This window comes from Choristoneura fumiferana, chromosome 11, assembly GCF_025370935.1.
Source record: "Choristoneura fumiferana chromosome 11, NRCan_CFum_1, whole genome shotgun sequence".
NCBI lineage: Eukaryota > Metazoa > Arthropoda > Insecta > Lepidoptera > Tortricidae > Choristoneura > Choristoneura fumiferana.
This window is the reverse complement of record NC_133482.1, coordinates 8,246,235-8,260,119: the sequence shown is the minus strand read 5'-3', so window position 1 is coordinate 8,260,119 and position 13,885 is coordinate 8,246,235. Positions and strand designations below refer to the sequence as shown.

At 37.5% G+C, this 13,885-nt stretch overlaps 1 protein-coding gene across 1 annotated transcript; it reads left to right on the top strand.

Annotated features, from left to right (window-relative positions):
• The first annotated feature begins 889 nt into the window (after positions 1 to 889).
• On the top strand, positions 890 to 13,575 carry LOC141432671 (synaptosomal-associated protein 25-like). Its single transcript, XM_074094374.1, has 8 exons — positions 890 to 1,056; positions 2,602 to 2,674; positions 7,899 to 7,940; positions 8,085 to 8,133; positions 9,849 to 9,966; positions 10,350 to 10,484; positions 10,851 to 10,995; positions 11,685 to 13,575. The coding sequence occupies exons 2-8, from the start codon at positions 2,603 to 2,605 to the stop codon at positions 11,748 to 11,750; spliced, it is 627 nt and encodes a 208-aa protein (XP_073950475.1). The 5' UTR covers positions 890 to 1,056; position 2,602; the 3' UTR covers positions 11,751 to 13,575.
• Positions 13,576 to 13,885: the final 310 nt, after the last annotated feature.

Sequence of the window (13,885 nt, the reverse complement as noted above, 5' to 3'; positions counted from 1 at the left end):
TAAGTAGGTAAATAATGTTTACATGAATGAAACAATGGGTTGTGTAGTTTTTGACTTTAAGTTTGCATTATCTATCCCTTTTCGTTAAAGAAAAAACCAACACACCCAAAAAATACATGGATTCTTCCTATTTCGGCTAGGGATGGGATGGGGAATTGTTTCAAACTCAAACTCAAACTCAAACTCACAGCATTATTTGACAAGAAAAACACACTACATTCAACAAAAACACAGTAAAAACATAAATAGGAGAAGAGAGGAAAATATAGAGATATTGTGCTGTAGTGTGATGCCAAAAGGACTCAGCTCAGATATGCCGTAGCCCTGAAACCAGAGCTGCAGCGCTGTTTTCAGCTGAAACCCGGTGAGTGTGCACCACGTAACGAACGCGTAATTATTGCGGAAAAGAAAAAAATATATTATATTATATATAATATAATATATAGCTATATATATAGTATAATATTTCCAGGGGAAAGGTAACTGTTTTGCAGTAACTACCTATCATACGCAATTTTACTGTGAAAACCCCACGAGCCTAGCACGCTAGGTTTTAACCTATAACTTAATATCTCTTTAGCCTTAGACAGATGTGAACGACAGTGTTTACATCCGTGATGAACGCTGTGCTAGGACTTCAACTGCTCAACATTTGCCGTCCCCGACCGTACTCTTCTTAAGCAATTACGCTGAGCTCAGCGAGAGGGACGGTACGATACGAACTTCGAGTTTCGAGTTTCGTAAGTAGTAGCCCAGCAGGCTCCGAATCACTGGTCTGTTCTAAGATGGTAAAGTTGCCACTGTTGGCGGCATTTGATCTAATGCGCATGGCATTCGCAGAGCCGATCAATGCGCATGGTTCAGACACTTCTGTTCTATCCGTAGTAGGTACCCAGTGTTTGACTGCGCCGTACTGCGGTAGAACGGGGGACGTGTCCGAATGATACTAAGTTCATTATTGTGCACATCCTAATAAATAAGTGAAAAACTGTTAAAAGGACCAGCGGAGGAGCCGCGACTGCAAAAACAAAAGCATAACTATATATTGTAAACCAAGTGAGTAATAAATATATGCATAATTTATTGAAGCACTGCGTAAAAGTTCACAATGACGCTAAATGCACTAATTTGTTTTTGATTAGTTATTTTTATAGTTTAATTATTTGATTTTGTTTGGGATCGATACTTGTCCTACTTCAGGTTTCGTGTTAGGTCTACCTTGACCTTTCTCGCTGGATAGAAGTAATTTACATATTCGCTGTTCTATGTTTCGTGTTGTGTTTGATATTGAACCTTCTAATGCAGAGCTCAGAGCATAATGTTAATTGTATAAGAAGCATGAACTAGCCAGCGATATTGCCTAAACACGGCCACAGTAGTACTTTTTAGGATTCCGTAGGTACCAAAGTGTGCCAACGGGACCCAATATTAAACCTCTCCCTCTTTGTCCGTCTGTCACAGAGCTCCAGGGCTACTACAAAACTCGAAACTCGAAGTTCGTGTCGTGCGATCCCTCTGATACTTACATTATTTAATACGAGAGCGAGAGGGACAGTACGATACGAACTTCGAGTTTTGAGTTTCGTAGTAGCCCTGCTGTATCTTTCGAATCACAATTCATAAGACTTCGGTTACAAACGCAGTCAGAATGATGAGAAAACAAAGTTGATAATTTAAAGTAGGGTAATTTTGCGACGTTTTTCACTCGGTCTTGATGTGTGAGTCCGCTTGCACTTGGCCGGTTTTTGACCCCCAATACAAAAAGGGGGCTTTATAAGTTTAACGCCAATGTCTGTCTGTCTGTCTGTGGCATGGTAACTCACAAACGGATAGACCGATTTTAATGTGTTTTTTTAAGTGAAAGCGAGTTTTGTAGCAGTGGTTCTCAGCTAGATTTCATTAAAATCGGTTTGAAGTTATTTCATGTTTTAAAGCCGTTTTCCAACAGTAAAACCGTGTCAAAACAAAGTCAAAGATTTACTTTTTGGTCAGACTCTAAAGATAAATTAGGATTAGGTACGATAAATATCTATTTAAGCATGAAATTGTATTTTTCAAATGAAGATAAATTTATTATTGTCCTTACCTTTTAAATGGCGAGTAGCTGTAGGTCGATTCTCGGTTTTATATTCGGAATATTTTAGGAATATCGAACTACCTACCTAATTTCACAAATGAGAAGATGGATCTTGATGGTCAGCAACAAAGTGCCTAAAATATGTATGTATACACGACCTTAATGTTCAGGCAATAAAGTCCTGTATACATATTTTTGGCTTCAAATGTATGTATATTTTTGTTGTTGCCACTTAGAACGAAAACTCGCCACATCCACCGTTTGCCCAAAAATATGCGATGTTATCAGTCCACCTAGTGGGAGGCCTGCCAACGGGTCGTCTTCTGAAGCGTCTTTTGCGGATTTAGCGTTGCACTCATCTGATAATCATAACTTGGACACGAATAAGCTGATCAACGCTAAATCCGCAAAGGAGACTAATTTAGAAAAAAACGCATCAGTTATGTATGACGGTAGTTACATTTAGCTTATTTTTGCCCTATACCTATCTTTTGTAGTACTTATAGATTTCTTTTTTTTTTCAGAATGGCTGCCGTGGAGCATCAGGGCACTGAACTCGAGCAGATCCAGGCGCAGTCTCGAGATGTCGCTAACAAGGTCAGACAGATCTATAGTAGAGCTAAAGATAATTCTGTAAGGGTATTGCTGGAATCAGGCGTTCTCTTGCAAACTCCATACTTAAGAACAATGAGATCAGAAGATGCCGTGTCACGTCTAATAATCTAGGCTAATGCGTGGATTCTGCTGTAGAATCCTAGTGATCGTAGGAGTAGTTCTGTGAGGTAATTTTTGGGGTACCATACGAGTAAATAATAGCAATCCTTTAGGTGTAGCAGTTAGCACCGTTATGATATACAACTTAGGTTGACGTCAGACAAAAAATGCGAATCAGACCACATAATATAGCCATCTATCAATAAACATCTATAAAAATATTTCCTTTCTTTAAAGGCATTAGCGAAATCTTTCACTTCTGCCCGTACTAATAATAAGGTATGGGAAAATGTGAAAGAAAAAAAATTAAACAGAGAGGTTCAGTTTTGGAGAATTTCCTAGGAAAAAAGTATCAAAAGTCTTTATGATAAAATACTTAGAAACTGCAATACATGGCCCAGCGAGATCACATAGCGTCACTACTTTAAAAAATTGTCGTATCTCATAAAATTAGTCAACAAAATTTACTCTTGAGATAATGTTCATAAAGTTAACTCGGAAAAATTATCGATTTCGGGGTACCAGCTTTTTAAAAAGTAATGACGATAGGTCGAGAGGACGGAGGTAGGTGGATGCATAATCGAACCACTTTGATTGGTCAGGCATCGTGGAACATTTTCACAGTAAATGTCTCTACACATTACACCGTAACATGCCATGACCGTTATAGGAACGTGTCAGACGAACGCGACATGACACGCGACGGCGACGGTTGGTTACGAAACGTGCTAGTGGGCATAGTCGCATAGTTTTCAATACAAAGAATATATTTTTGCCTGGCACGTTGCTGTTACTGTCATGGTATGATACGGTGTAATGTATAGAGACCCGTAGGGGCTGTTTCACCATCCATTGATTACTGTTAACTGACGGTTAAATGTGATGCCGTCTATTATATATATACAATATAACCGTCAGTTAACAGTAATCAATGGATGGTGAAACAGCCCCGTAGTGTCATGATGATTTCCCTTGTCACTGACATTTAATGTGAAAATTCCTATTAGGAAAATTCAGTTGATTTAATAGTGGTCATGGCCACTTTTGCTAGCAGTCTATGAGAGATCCAATCATATTGTGGCCTCACAGGGTCCCCAGGACGCATGTGCAGCAACCTTGCGGCAATGCGCATGATGAACACCATATGGCACTTGTTTGCGTCCAAATCGTAAACTCAAATCAAAATTGACCTTTCAATAATTCTGTTTTCAAGACTGTAACGACGGCCTGTATTCCGAACTCAACGTTACTACAGCGACTGCTCATACATTTCTATCGTAGCTAGCGTGCAGTTTGCATGCAGTTTTGCCGAGTAATGGAACCATAATGTCAAATTCAATAGTGCTTTTAGGGTTCCTCAACGAAAGTCTGTCAAAGGTAACTTGTTACTAGGGCTCTGTTGTCGGTCTGTCTGCCTATTTTAGGGCTTAATTTTCTCAAATTGTAACAGGTAAGACACTTGGAATTATTTCAAAGTAGGTATGACTTCTTAAAGGGATAAGTCCGCCTTTGTACATATATCTCACTCAAAGTTTGTCAATTGTATTTTGTTTATTTTCTTTTATACAATACAGAATTTACAAACATACATAAGCACATACTTCTTAATAACAAAAAATAAATAAAGGGGATCTACATACAGGAAACATGTAATAAGCATTTTTTGTTCGATTGCAATTTAAATGGAAATTTTACCTACAGTGGTACTGGTACTGAGTCCTTTGTGTTCGCATCCGAAACGGTGGGTTTATTTCTTTCAAACTGTACGGCACTCATGATGTCATTCGATTGAGTTTTTGGTTTTAATTTGGAAATGTGTCGCGCTATGGAGTTTCGTCTTTATCGAGATGGATCGTAACGATCTCACTGTACAGATTTATCTCGACTACACACACATCGTCGTTTTGCTTACTTGATATTTCTTGGATACGGAACCTTACAGTGTAACTCTCGATGTCTTCAAGATAATAAATCTTGACCATAAGATTTTCAGAAATCGGAAGGCGGTTAGCCGTGTGATTGAGATAATTCTAAATAACCTAGATGGAATCACGAGACCTGAAACCGGACTGAGATATGTGTCATACCCTACTCAACTGCTCTCCTTTGGTTTCCAAAAACCAATCCGTACCTTAATGGCCTTATTGACAGTACCTACCCTTGACTGAACTGAGTAAACGATCATTAATTTTGTATTTACCCTTATTCGAACAAAGGAAAACGAAGTTAGGAAACGTCTTGACGGCATTAACAGAGAACCGTTCGACCCTCCACATCTTCATTAATTGTTCATAGCCCTCACGCAAACAAAATAATATTTAACAATACAGATTTTCAATAAAGATATAGTATGTATGTATTGGTTATCTATCGTATTTTATAGGAAAAGTTTATATTTATAGTGATCTCTCAATTGGCTTCAGTAGGTACCTACAGTCACCAGCACCAATATCTGACACAACAAGCGTGCATAAATATCTGATACGACTCTATTTCTAGCGCCGGAAGGACGTGTCAGATATTTTTGCACGCTCCGCTGTGGCAGATATTAATGCTGGTGACTGTACCTACTAGCAGCTTTGATATTTGATTCTAAATAATAGAGTTCTGCATTAATGGATAAGAAAAAGTCTGAAAATGTCACTTATTTGATACATTTGGATTTTGGGTGCCATCCTATTCTGACTGAGATCCGACTTTTTCCGATGAAAATTCTATATCTGTATGTACATAAGTAAATCATTCTTTATGCTAGGTATCTTCGAATTGTTCAAATATTTAATTCAACAGATGATTGGTTTAGTTCCAATGCCCCTGTAAAGATTTCCATGAGAATTTTCCATTTTTGCATATAGATCAATGTGTACAAACTTTTTTAAACTGAGATTTAAAAAATCCAAAAGAACATTCACAGGGATGTTCAGTCAAATGAATCCAGCCTCACCCGTAGGACGTCCAGTGACATAATTATATAGGCATCCCCCATACACCTCCAGTTACTTCGGTTGGAAGCGGCCTGCATCACCTTGAATTGAACCCGTGGCTCTAACCAGGTCATCCGTCCATCTCGTTGCATCCTGCTGCAATATTCTTGTCAATTTCATAATACCTTGTATTAACACATCTTAAGAAGAAAAACATCTATTTTTTTACTTTTCAAGAGCTGGCAAGAAATAAGGCTCATCTTTCAGCTGTTTATCTGAAAACCATTCAACATTTCGACGTTCATTTCAACGATTCTCTGCGGATTTGTTTGTGTTATTATGAGTCTTACGCTTTGGATGGAAGCCAATACTGTTGAACGACAGGCTTTTTCCTTGCACAACTTTGCTTTGGATAGAGAAAGTTCGCGATGTGGGTGTATCTATGTACAGTCATGATCGTTAATTTGGGACCCACTTAAGATCGAATATCTGTCATTTTATATGTCAATTCAAAGGACTTTTTCACGAAATGGGTCCCAAATTAACGATCGCGACCGATTACTTACTACATTGGTTTGGGAATAATCGATTATAAATCGACGTTTAAACAATATATATAACAAAAAATAGAACCGGCTACAAAAAACCATGAAAATAACTTTCTACCACACTGAAGTCGGTGTCTCAGCACGAGCCAGCAGGAGTGATTGAAGCCCAATATGTAGTGCGTAGGTGAGGTAGATGACTATAAGTGTAAGCTTAGCTATCGTAAGGTCGCGGGTGAGCAAGGAAATTATTTTAGTTCACTCTAAGTCCCCTCCTGCTGGCTCGTGCTGAGGCACCGACATCAGTTCAGACTGTCTGACAGTTCAGTCGGTTAAATTTTTTGTTATACAATTTTTTTTCACGCTTTTTATTGTAAATAATCTAAGATACAATAGTTAAATGTCAACTGCTCGTGACCTTTTACAAAATATTGCTTTTTCCGATGCAGAGACTTTCATTATTGAGGAGTCTTGGTGCTTCACCACCCATTCCATTTCACCATATGCATTACGAGTAGCATAAATTGCTTAGCAACTGTGTTAAAGTTATTGAAATTCAACCCGTGAAATACTTGAGTAGTAACTCCGATGGTCAACTGTGGTCTTCATCATCAGTTCCACTTCACCAAATGATGATTTTCAAAAGCAAATGCATGAGTTACTACTATATTATATCAAAATTACCATAAGTATCCCTACAACATTTGAAGAGTTCCCTCGATTTCTTTATGATCCAAAGGGATCCAATCATCAGATCCTGATTTGATTCTTATGGGACCTAATTGAAAGCATTCCTAGACGAACGCAAAAAAAAATTCTAATCGGTTCATAAATGACGGAGTTCTGAGGTAACAAACATAAAAAAAATACAACCGAATTGATTATTAACCTCCTCCTTTTTGAAGTCGGTTAAAAAAGGGTTTTAAAATTCATCATTCAGGTTGAGTTAGCTTAACTGAACCCTGAAAAAGTTTTTCGTCGTCTCATCCAATTTGTTGTCACGGCTTTGATGCCATAATCTTTGTCAACCACAATTAAAAATCCTGAAAAATATTTTCAAAGGTGTTCAATTAAACTTGCACAATCACGTGCTTAAATGTTTCGAATTAATTTTAAAACACCTCGTTTAAAGAAATAATTTCAAAACGGGATCAATCAAACAATGACTTGTCGTCATTAGAAAAACAAAGTTAGAGCTATACGGTTCATAAATCTATTTGTTAATGCTCATAGACCTACTCTGTCTATAATGATGACATCTTGGAACATGGACCATTTGTAACTCTGGTATCATTAAATAAACATATCTCAGCATACTTACGTTTTTATTTTTGAGTTATCACTAACTTCATCATCATCCCAGCCTATATACGTCCCACTGCTGGGCACATGCCTCCTCTCAGATCAAGAAGGCTTGGGCCATAGTTCCCACGCGGGCCCAGTGCGGATTGGGAACTTCGCAGGCACCATTGAATCGCTTCGCAGGTTTGTGCAGGTTTCCTCACGATGTTTTCATCACTAACTTACATATGTTAAAAGCGTTGAGATTCTATTAGCTGTTCTATTAGCACCAAGAAAAGTAAAAGACTGTCGTACTCGTTCACTACAAGCCTAGCTAATGTATATTTACTTTTTCAGTCGCTGGAAACCACTCGCCGCTTGTTGGCACTCACGGAAGAGGTAATTTACCACACTTACCAGCCTTTACCTTACTCAAGTGACTGCACAAAATGATTAAACATACCTATCTCTCAAACAACATTCGTATTCACGATAAACATGATACTTAACACTGATAAACCCTTCTTTTAACGCTGCGCATAGAGCAAGGAAGCTGGCATAAAATGTCTAGTCGCTCTAGACGACCAGGGAGGTAAGAAACTATCATAATTATTATACTGTTCATGCTATAATAATGATTGACTTAAATTAATCGCATTGTAAAACATCGTAGGGTCTAGCTGACTCAGAGAGGCATGAGGAAGAGACTAAAAGGGTATTGCATTCCGCATTTAAATTCGTTAGTTTCAATCCTTACCAAGATGTAGGCATCCTGGAATTGTTCTTTGTTTTTACGGTATATGTGTATATCGGCATATGAATGGCTTACATCTTTGGTCGATACTTAAGTGTTTCTTAGCTTACTATGCAACTGGCACATGATTGGATGTAGACCGTTGGCATGATCCACTTGCTGCTGCGGTCTGTCTCTGAACTGTCTGCAGGACATGACTCGGGACGGGCTGACCAGACGAACTTACGGACAAAGATGTACTTGTGCATAGATGGCGCTATGCGACAAAGTAATATAAAAACCAGTTTCAAGAACACGTTGAGAAATTTCCCTTGCAGCTGTACATGGTGGAGCACGCACCACGGAATGGTCTGGGTTCAATTCCCAGTCCCGGCAAGTTACTTTTTCTGGCTTTTCAATATGTTCTAGTATCAGTATAATAAAAAAAACTAACGGGAAAACCGTAAAAATAAAAACAAAAATCGGAAAGAAAAATTTCCAAGTTTGATGGTGAAACTGACGAAATTGGACGCATTTTGATAGCGACATCTATGGGTCAGACTCAGACAATCTCTTCTTCTTCTCCCTATCGCGATCGTCAGGCAGATGTTAGGACCGCCCGCTTCCCTACGTCTTCGCATCTTCCAGACTTGAGCATAACCAAGACGCTTTATGGGAGATATCTCAATACTCCTACCTACAAGCGTTACTGTACCAGGGGGGCTACTACGGAATTCGAAAATCGAAGTTCGTATCGAACCGTCCCTCTCACTCTCGTATTAAATAATATAAGCGTCAGCGGGACGGTAAGATACGAAGTTCGAATTTTGCACCTGGTACAGGGCCAGTAAACGTAGTACAGGGCTACTCTTAACTGTGTCTTGGTTTCTGCACTTGATCGCACTACTGACTAAGCTAGTGCACTTTGTTTTGCTGACCTGTGCATGAGATGTTATTGTTAATTGATGTGTCGTATCGTATATTTGTTAAGTGTGTAGATCCGGAATGTATGTTATGTACAACTGTGTAATAAACATTTTTATCTGACATTTGTTATGCCATGGGCGTAACTAGGGAGCAAGTGGGCCTTGTTTATTATATTATACAGGATTAACCATTAATGCAGCACTCAAAATCTTTGTGACCTTTCACAAAAGTTTAAACCCGTCTTAGACACACTTAAATTGATGATTTTCAAGAAATTACACGTTTAGTGTTCGTCAAAAAAGATAATGCAATTAATTTTGAATCTATCAGGGAACCTTATTCATAGTGTAGCTTCAACTAAACCTATTGCTAAAATGTATTTTGTTACAGTAATTCGCACAATTACTAACAACATTTCATTGTCTCTCGTATCCAATCATTCTGTTTTTTACCAGTTCTGCTCCTTAACCTCAGTATGTTCGGCTCCCACTTCAAATTTAAATCCTAGTTACGCCAATGGGGCCTGTAGTAATCAGTAACATTTTGCTGGATTTTTATGAAATCTTCCATTTTTTTCCGACAAGAAACTGCATCTAGCATTTAAGTTGAACGTTACCTTTTACAAATGATACATTATATTTAAACAGAACAACTGGACAACATCGAGAAGGGGGTTAACACAGTGCAGCAGGATATGCACCAAGCTGAGAAGAGTCTCAAGGAGATGGAGAAATGGTGCGGACTCTGCACTCTACCGTGGAAAAAGTAGGTCCCTAACTCCCTATAAACCAAGGATATGTATGACATAATCTATCGATATAGATGAAGGTGTTATTGAACCAACATCATAAGTATTTGTGTTTAGACCTTATATCTACATCATATGAGTAAGCGATCAAGAGAACTAGGTATACACAAACAAGTATTAAGTTTGAAGGCTTTGATCCTGTGGAAACTGAAATAAAGTCTAAGCTTCCTATTCCATAAATTTCAAGTCTCTAGGTACATTCGCTTAGGCTGCGCTTAATCTGACGATCACGTTACTGTTTTAAAGGTTTCAGAGATGAGTAGTAGTATTAATATCTGTTAATTAATTAATAGACTTCATAATTGCAAGTAAATAATTGAAACATTTATCTCGATTTCAGAGGTCCAGCTAAAAAGAAAGCAGACAACGATGTCTGGAACAGCAAAAATGAGGGCAAAGTGGTGAACAACCAGCCTCAGCGCGTGATGACTGACGAGCGCAACGGCTGTGGACCCCAGTCTGGTTATATTGGCAGGTTAGTTATATATTAGTTCTGTAGAAGAGTAGAGTAGTCCCATAGTTACAACCACAACCAGGGAGCTTACTCTTCTCTGCAGCTAACTGCTAAAAGGAAAACAAAACAAGATTTAGAACACGATGAAGAAGTAGAGATGGTCTCCAGAAATATTCAAGGAACTAACTATAAACCCTTTTTTCTATAGCTATAGGAATGAAAAAAAAAACTAGAAGATGGGACAGACGCATTGGAATTCGATATTTTTCTGAGGAAGTATTTCTCGCTACCACAATCGACTTCCCTAATTGACACTCCATATTCTATAAGTCGGGTTAGCAGTCACTTCTTTCGACACCTAATCTGACTATGAACCTAATATTCCAGGATAACGAACGATGCCTTGGAGGATGAGATGGAAGAGTGCATGGTGCAAGTGAACACCAACATCGGCAACCTCCGCAACATGGCGCTGGACATCGGCTCGGAGCTTTCCAACCAGAACAATCAGATCGAACGTATCAAGGACAAGGTAAAACTTGTTGAATGAACTCGTATAATCACTGTTATCCCTAGTGACGATGACGATGTCTTCCTCGACTTCAATGCAATCCTGTTAGTTCAGGAATTGAGAGCGAGGATGGCTGATGAAACAAAATTGGGATAGTACCTTAATTTTATTAAATTTTGGACTTCATTTTACTTTATTTTTGGTTTACTTTATAGACTAGTCCGATCAGGTGTACACTTTTTGAAATAACATCTGTTAAATGATATCTGCGACATTAATTAATTAATTAACTGGACTCAGTTCCACGTTCCTCTTGCATTAGTTAATTTTTACGTTTGAACATAAAAATTTGGCCGACTACGAAAAACTCCAGGTAACCGTAACCTAAATTAATTATTATCAGGATGAATAGAACCTTCGAATGGCACGAGTTTCATTTTGCTACTCTATGCTCCAGGCTTATGCCAGGCAACCCTGTAATTTAAGACATACCTTTTTAATATGCACTACCATAGATAAGTCGCATCTTGCTATTCGATGAGGTAGGGTTGCATACGGTCCCTCTTAGTCTATTACCTACTACTTAGCACGTGCGTGACGAATGTTCTCTTCTCACAATAATAAATTGCCTCCAACTGATGAGGCAAGTTTTGGAGCAACAACAAACAAAGTTCATTTACAGGAATTTTAATTTCTTTCCTTATTTCCAGACTAACTCCAACGTGGACACCCTCAAGGACGCAAACGAGCGAGCACACAAACTGATGAAGACTTAAATTATATTTTCACCTCACTAGATCGAAAAGGCTTTCTTTATCCTTTGAAATCTGCGTGGAAAGTAGCTTTTTATCCTCTTGGCTGAAAGAGTTTTTGAAATTCGAACGTTATCCTGAACGGGTGCCCCTTGAAAATACTTATCGACTGCTTACTTTTACAACCTCGTGGCCAGCATAAAATTGCTTTAGAAACATCTTTATGTTAAGTACGATAGTGTTGATTTGTTGTATATATCGCAGGGATATGATAAAAACAGGGATTTGATCAAATACCTTAGGGATATGATCAAGTCCCGGAGATGATAAAAAAACATCGCGTTGTATTATTTCCCTTGCGGAATTCAGTGATTTGATCAAGTCTCCAAACCGTTTTAGGGGAATGATAGAATTATAGCAATGGCCGATGGGTTTCTTCATTTCCCTTAGCAATTTGATCATATCCCTAAGCTGTTTTAGGGAAAAGATAAAACGAGTTATTTACTAACTAGATTCGAACATTTTACTAAACACGTCTAGAGATTTGATGAAATCCCTAAACTATGTAGGGATTTGACCCTGTATACGATAAATTTTAACCACTTAACCCACATTAAGGCTCCCGATTACTAACATGACACAAATGGAAAAGTATTGATTTGTATGTAGTGTAAATAGTCCTCTTGTGACTTAGTTTCCATACAAAACTTAAATTTATTTTTTTCGAGTAATATTTTTTTTCCATTTTTAGCGTATTAGTATTTAATCAACTTAGCCTTAATGTGGGCTAAATAAAATTATCATACATGGATTTTTAACACAATATAAATGCTCAAGGTTTGTGTTGGCGTTGTAGACTACATTTGGTCGATTTTAGTCTTATACCTTGAACTTTGGACCTTGTTACGCCCTTGGTATACAACTTATCTACAGCTTATTTGTCAGTTTAATTTGCCGTTGCACGACGATAAAGTTGAAAATACAAAAACAGAAAAAAAGTGCTACTTACATAACTAATTATATCAAATATACATAATATATATCATATAATATAACAGATTGTCAGTCGCAGCTCACTCGTTTGAATCAGCACGTTTTTATTTAATTTTTCAAAATTCAAGCGCTTACAACAACACCCCTGGATTGTTAAAATAATTATAGAATAGAGAAAAAATATCTAAGCTAGTAAAGAGTTAAATTATTTAAGTGGAGGTGCGTTTAACTTTATCGCACGGAAATTATATCGACACTAATGTTTATAGTAAATATAAGATAATGTTGAGAAACGATGAGGTAGTTATTAGCAATAATTCAGGCTCACTGTGCTATTGTTATGAGACGAGGGTTAAATGCGGGCAAACCAGATAACTAGCGCATAGTTTTTATCGTGTACATAAATATGAGTCACCAAAAGACCCCCCCCCCCTGTTATGATTCTTTTTGTTAAAAAAAAACCATGTCGGTTTAATGATCTCTAAACAATTTTTACCAATCGTGCAAGCAATCCGCGATTACAAATGCTAGAGAGATACGTCATGTCATGCGACAACTTCATTGGTTTAAAATTTATTCATTGGTTCATTTCGTTGGGGGCATACACTAAATTCCATCACTAATTTAGGTTAGGGGGGGGGGCTGGCAATATGTGACACACAAAGCTAATTATTGAGATTTTATTAGGAACTAATTAATAAGTGTGACAACATAAATGGTCCCTTACAATAAATGGTTTGAATCATACCTATTATTAATTGGCTATAATTAAGAATATCTTATAAATACCATGGTTGCAATAAATAAATAAATATTATGTTGGTGATAGTTGGGTTTGTGGGATTATGCATTAAAATAGACATATTTTGCTTTTCTATGACAACTTTTAAAGATATTTGTTAGGAATTACGTTATAAAAATCCTGACAGATATACCTACTGGCGGACTAATAAGAGAATTTAAGGAGACTAGTCCATTAATAATAGAGAACATTTAGTACCCAATAACTAAGTTTTCTCGTAACTAGTTTAGATGGAAGCCTGTAAGAGATCCCTTTTTGGGGATAAGCTCGCCTTTGTACTTCTCTTTGTGTAGGTAATCTGTAATTATATTTTATATTTTTAGGTGCAATAATGAGTTTACATACATAAGTACTAATAAGTACA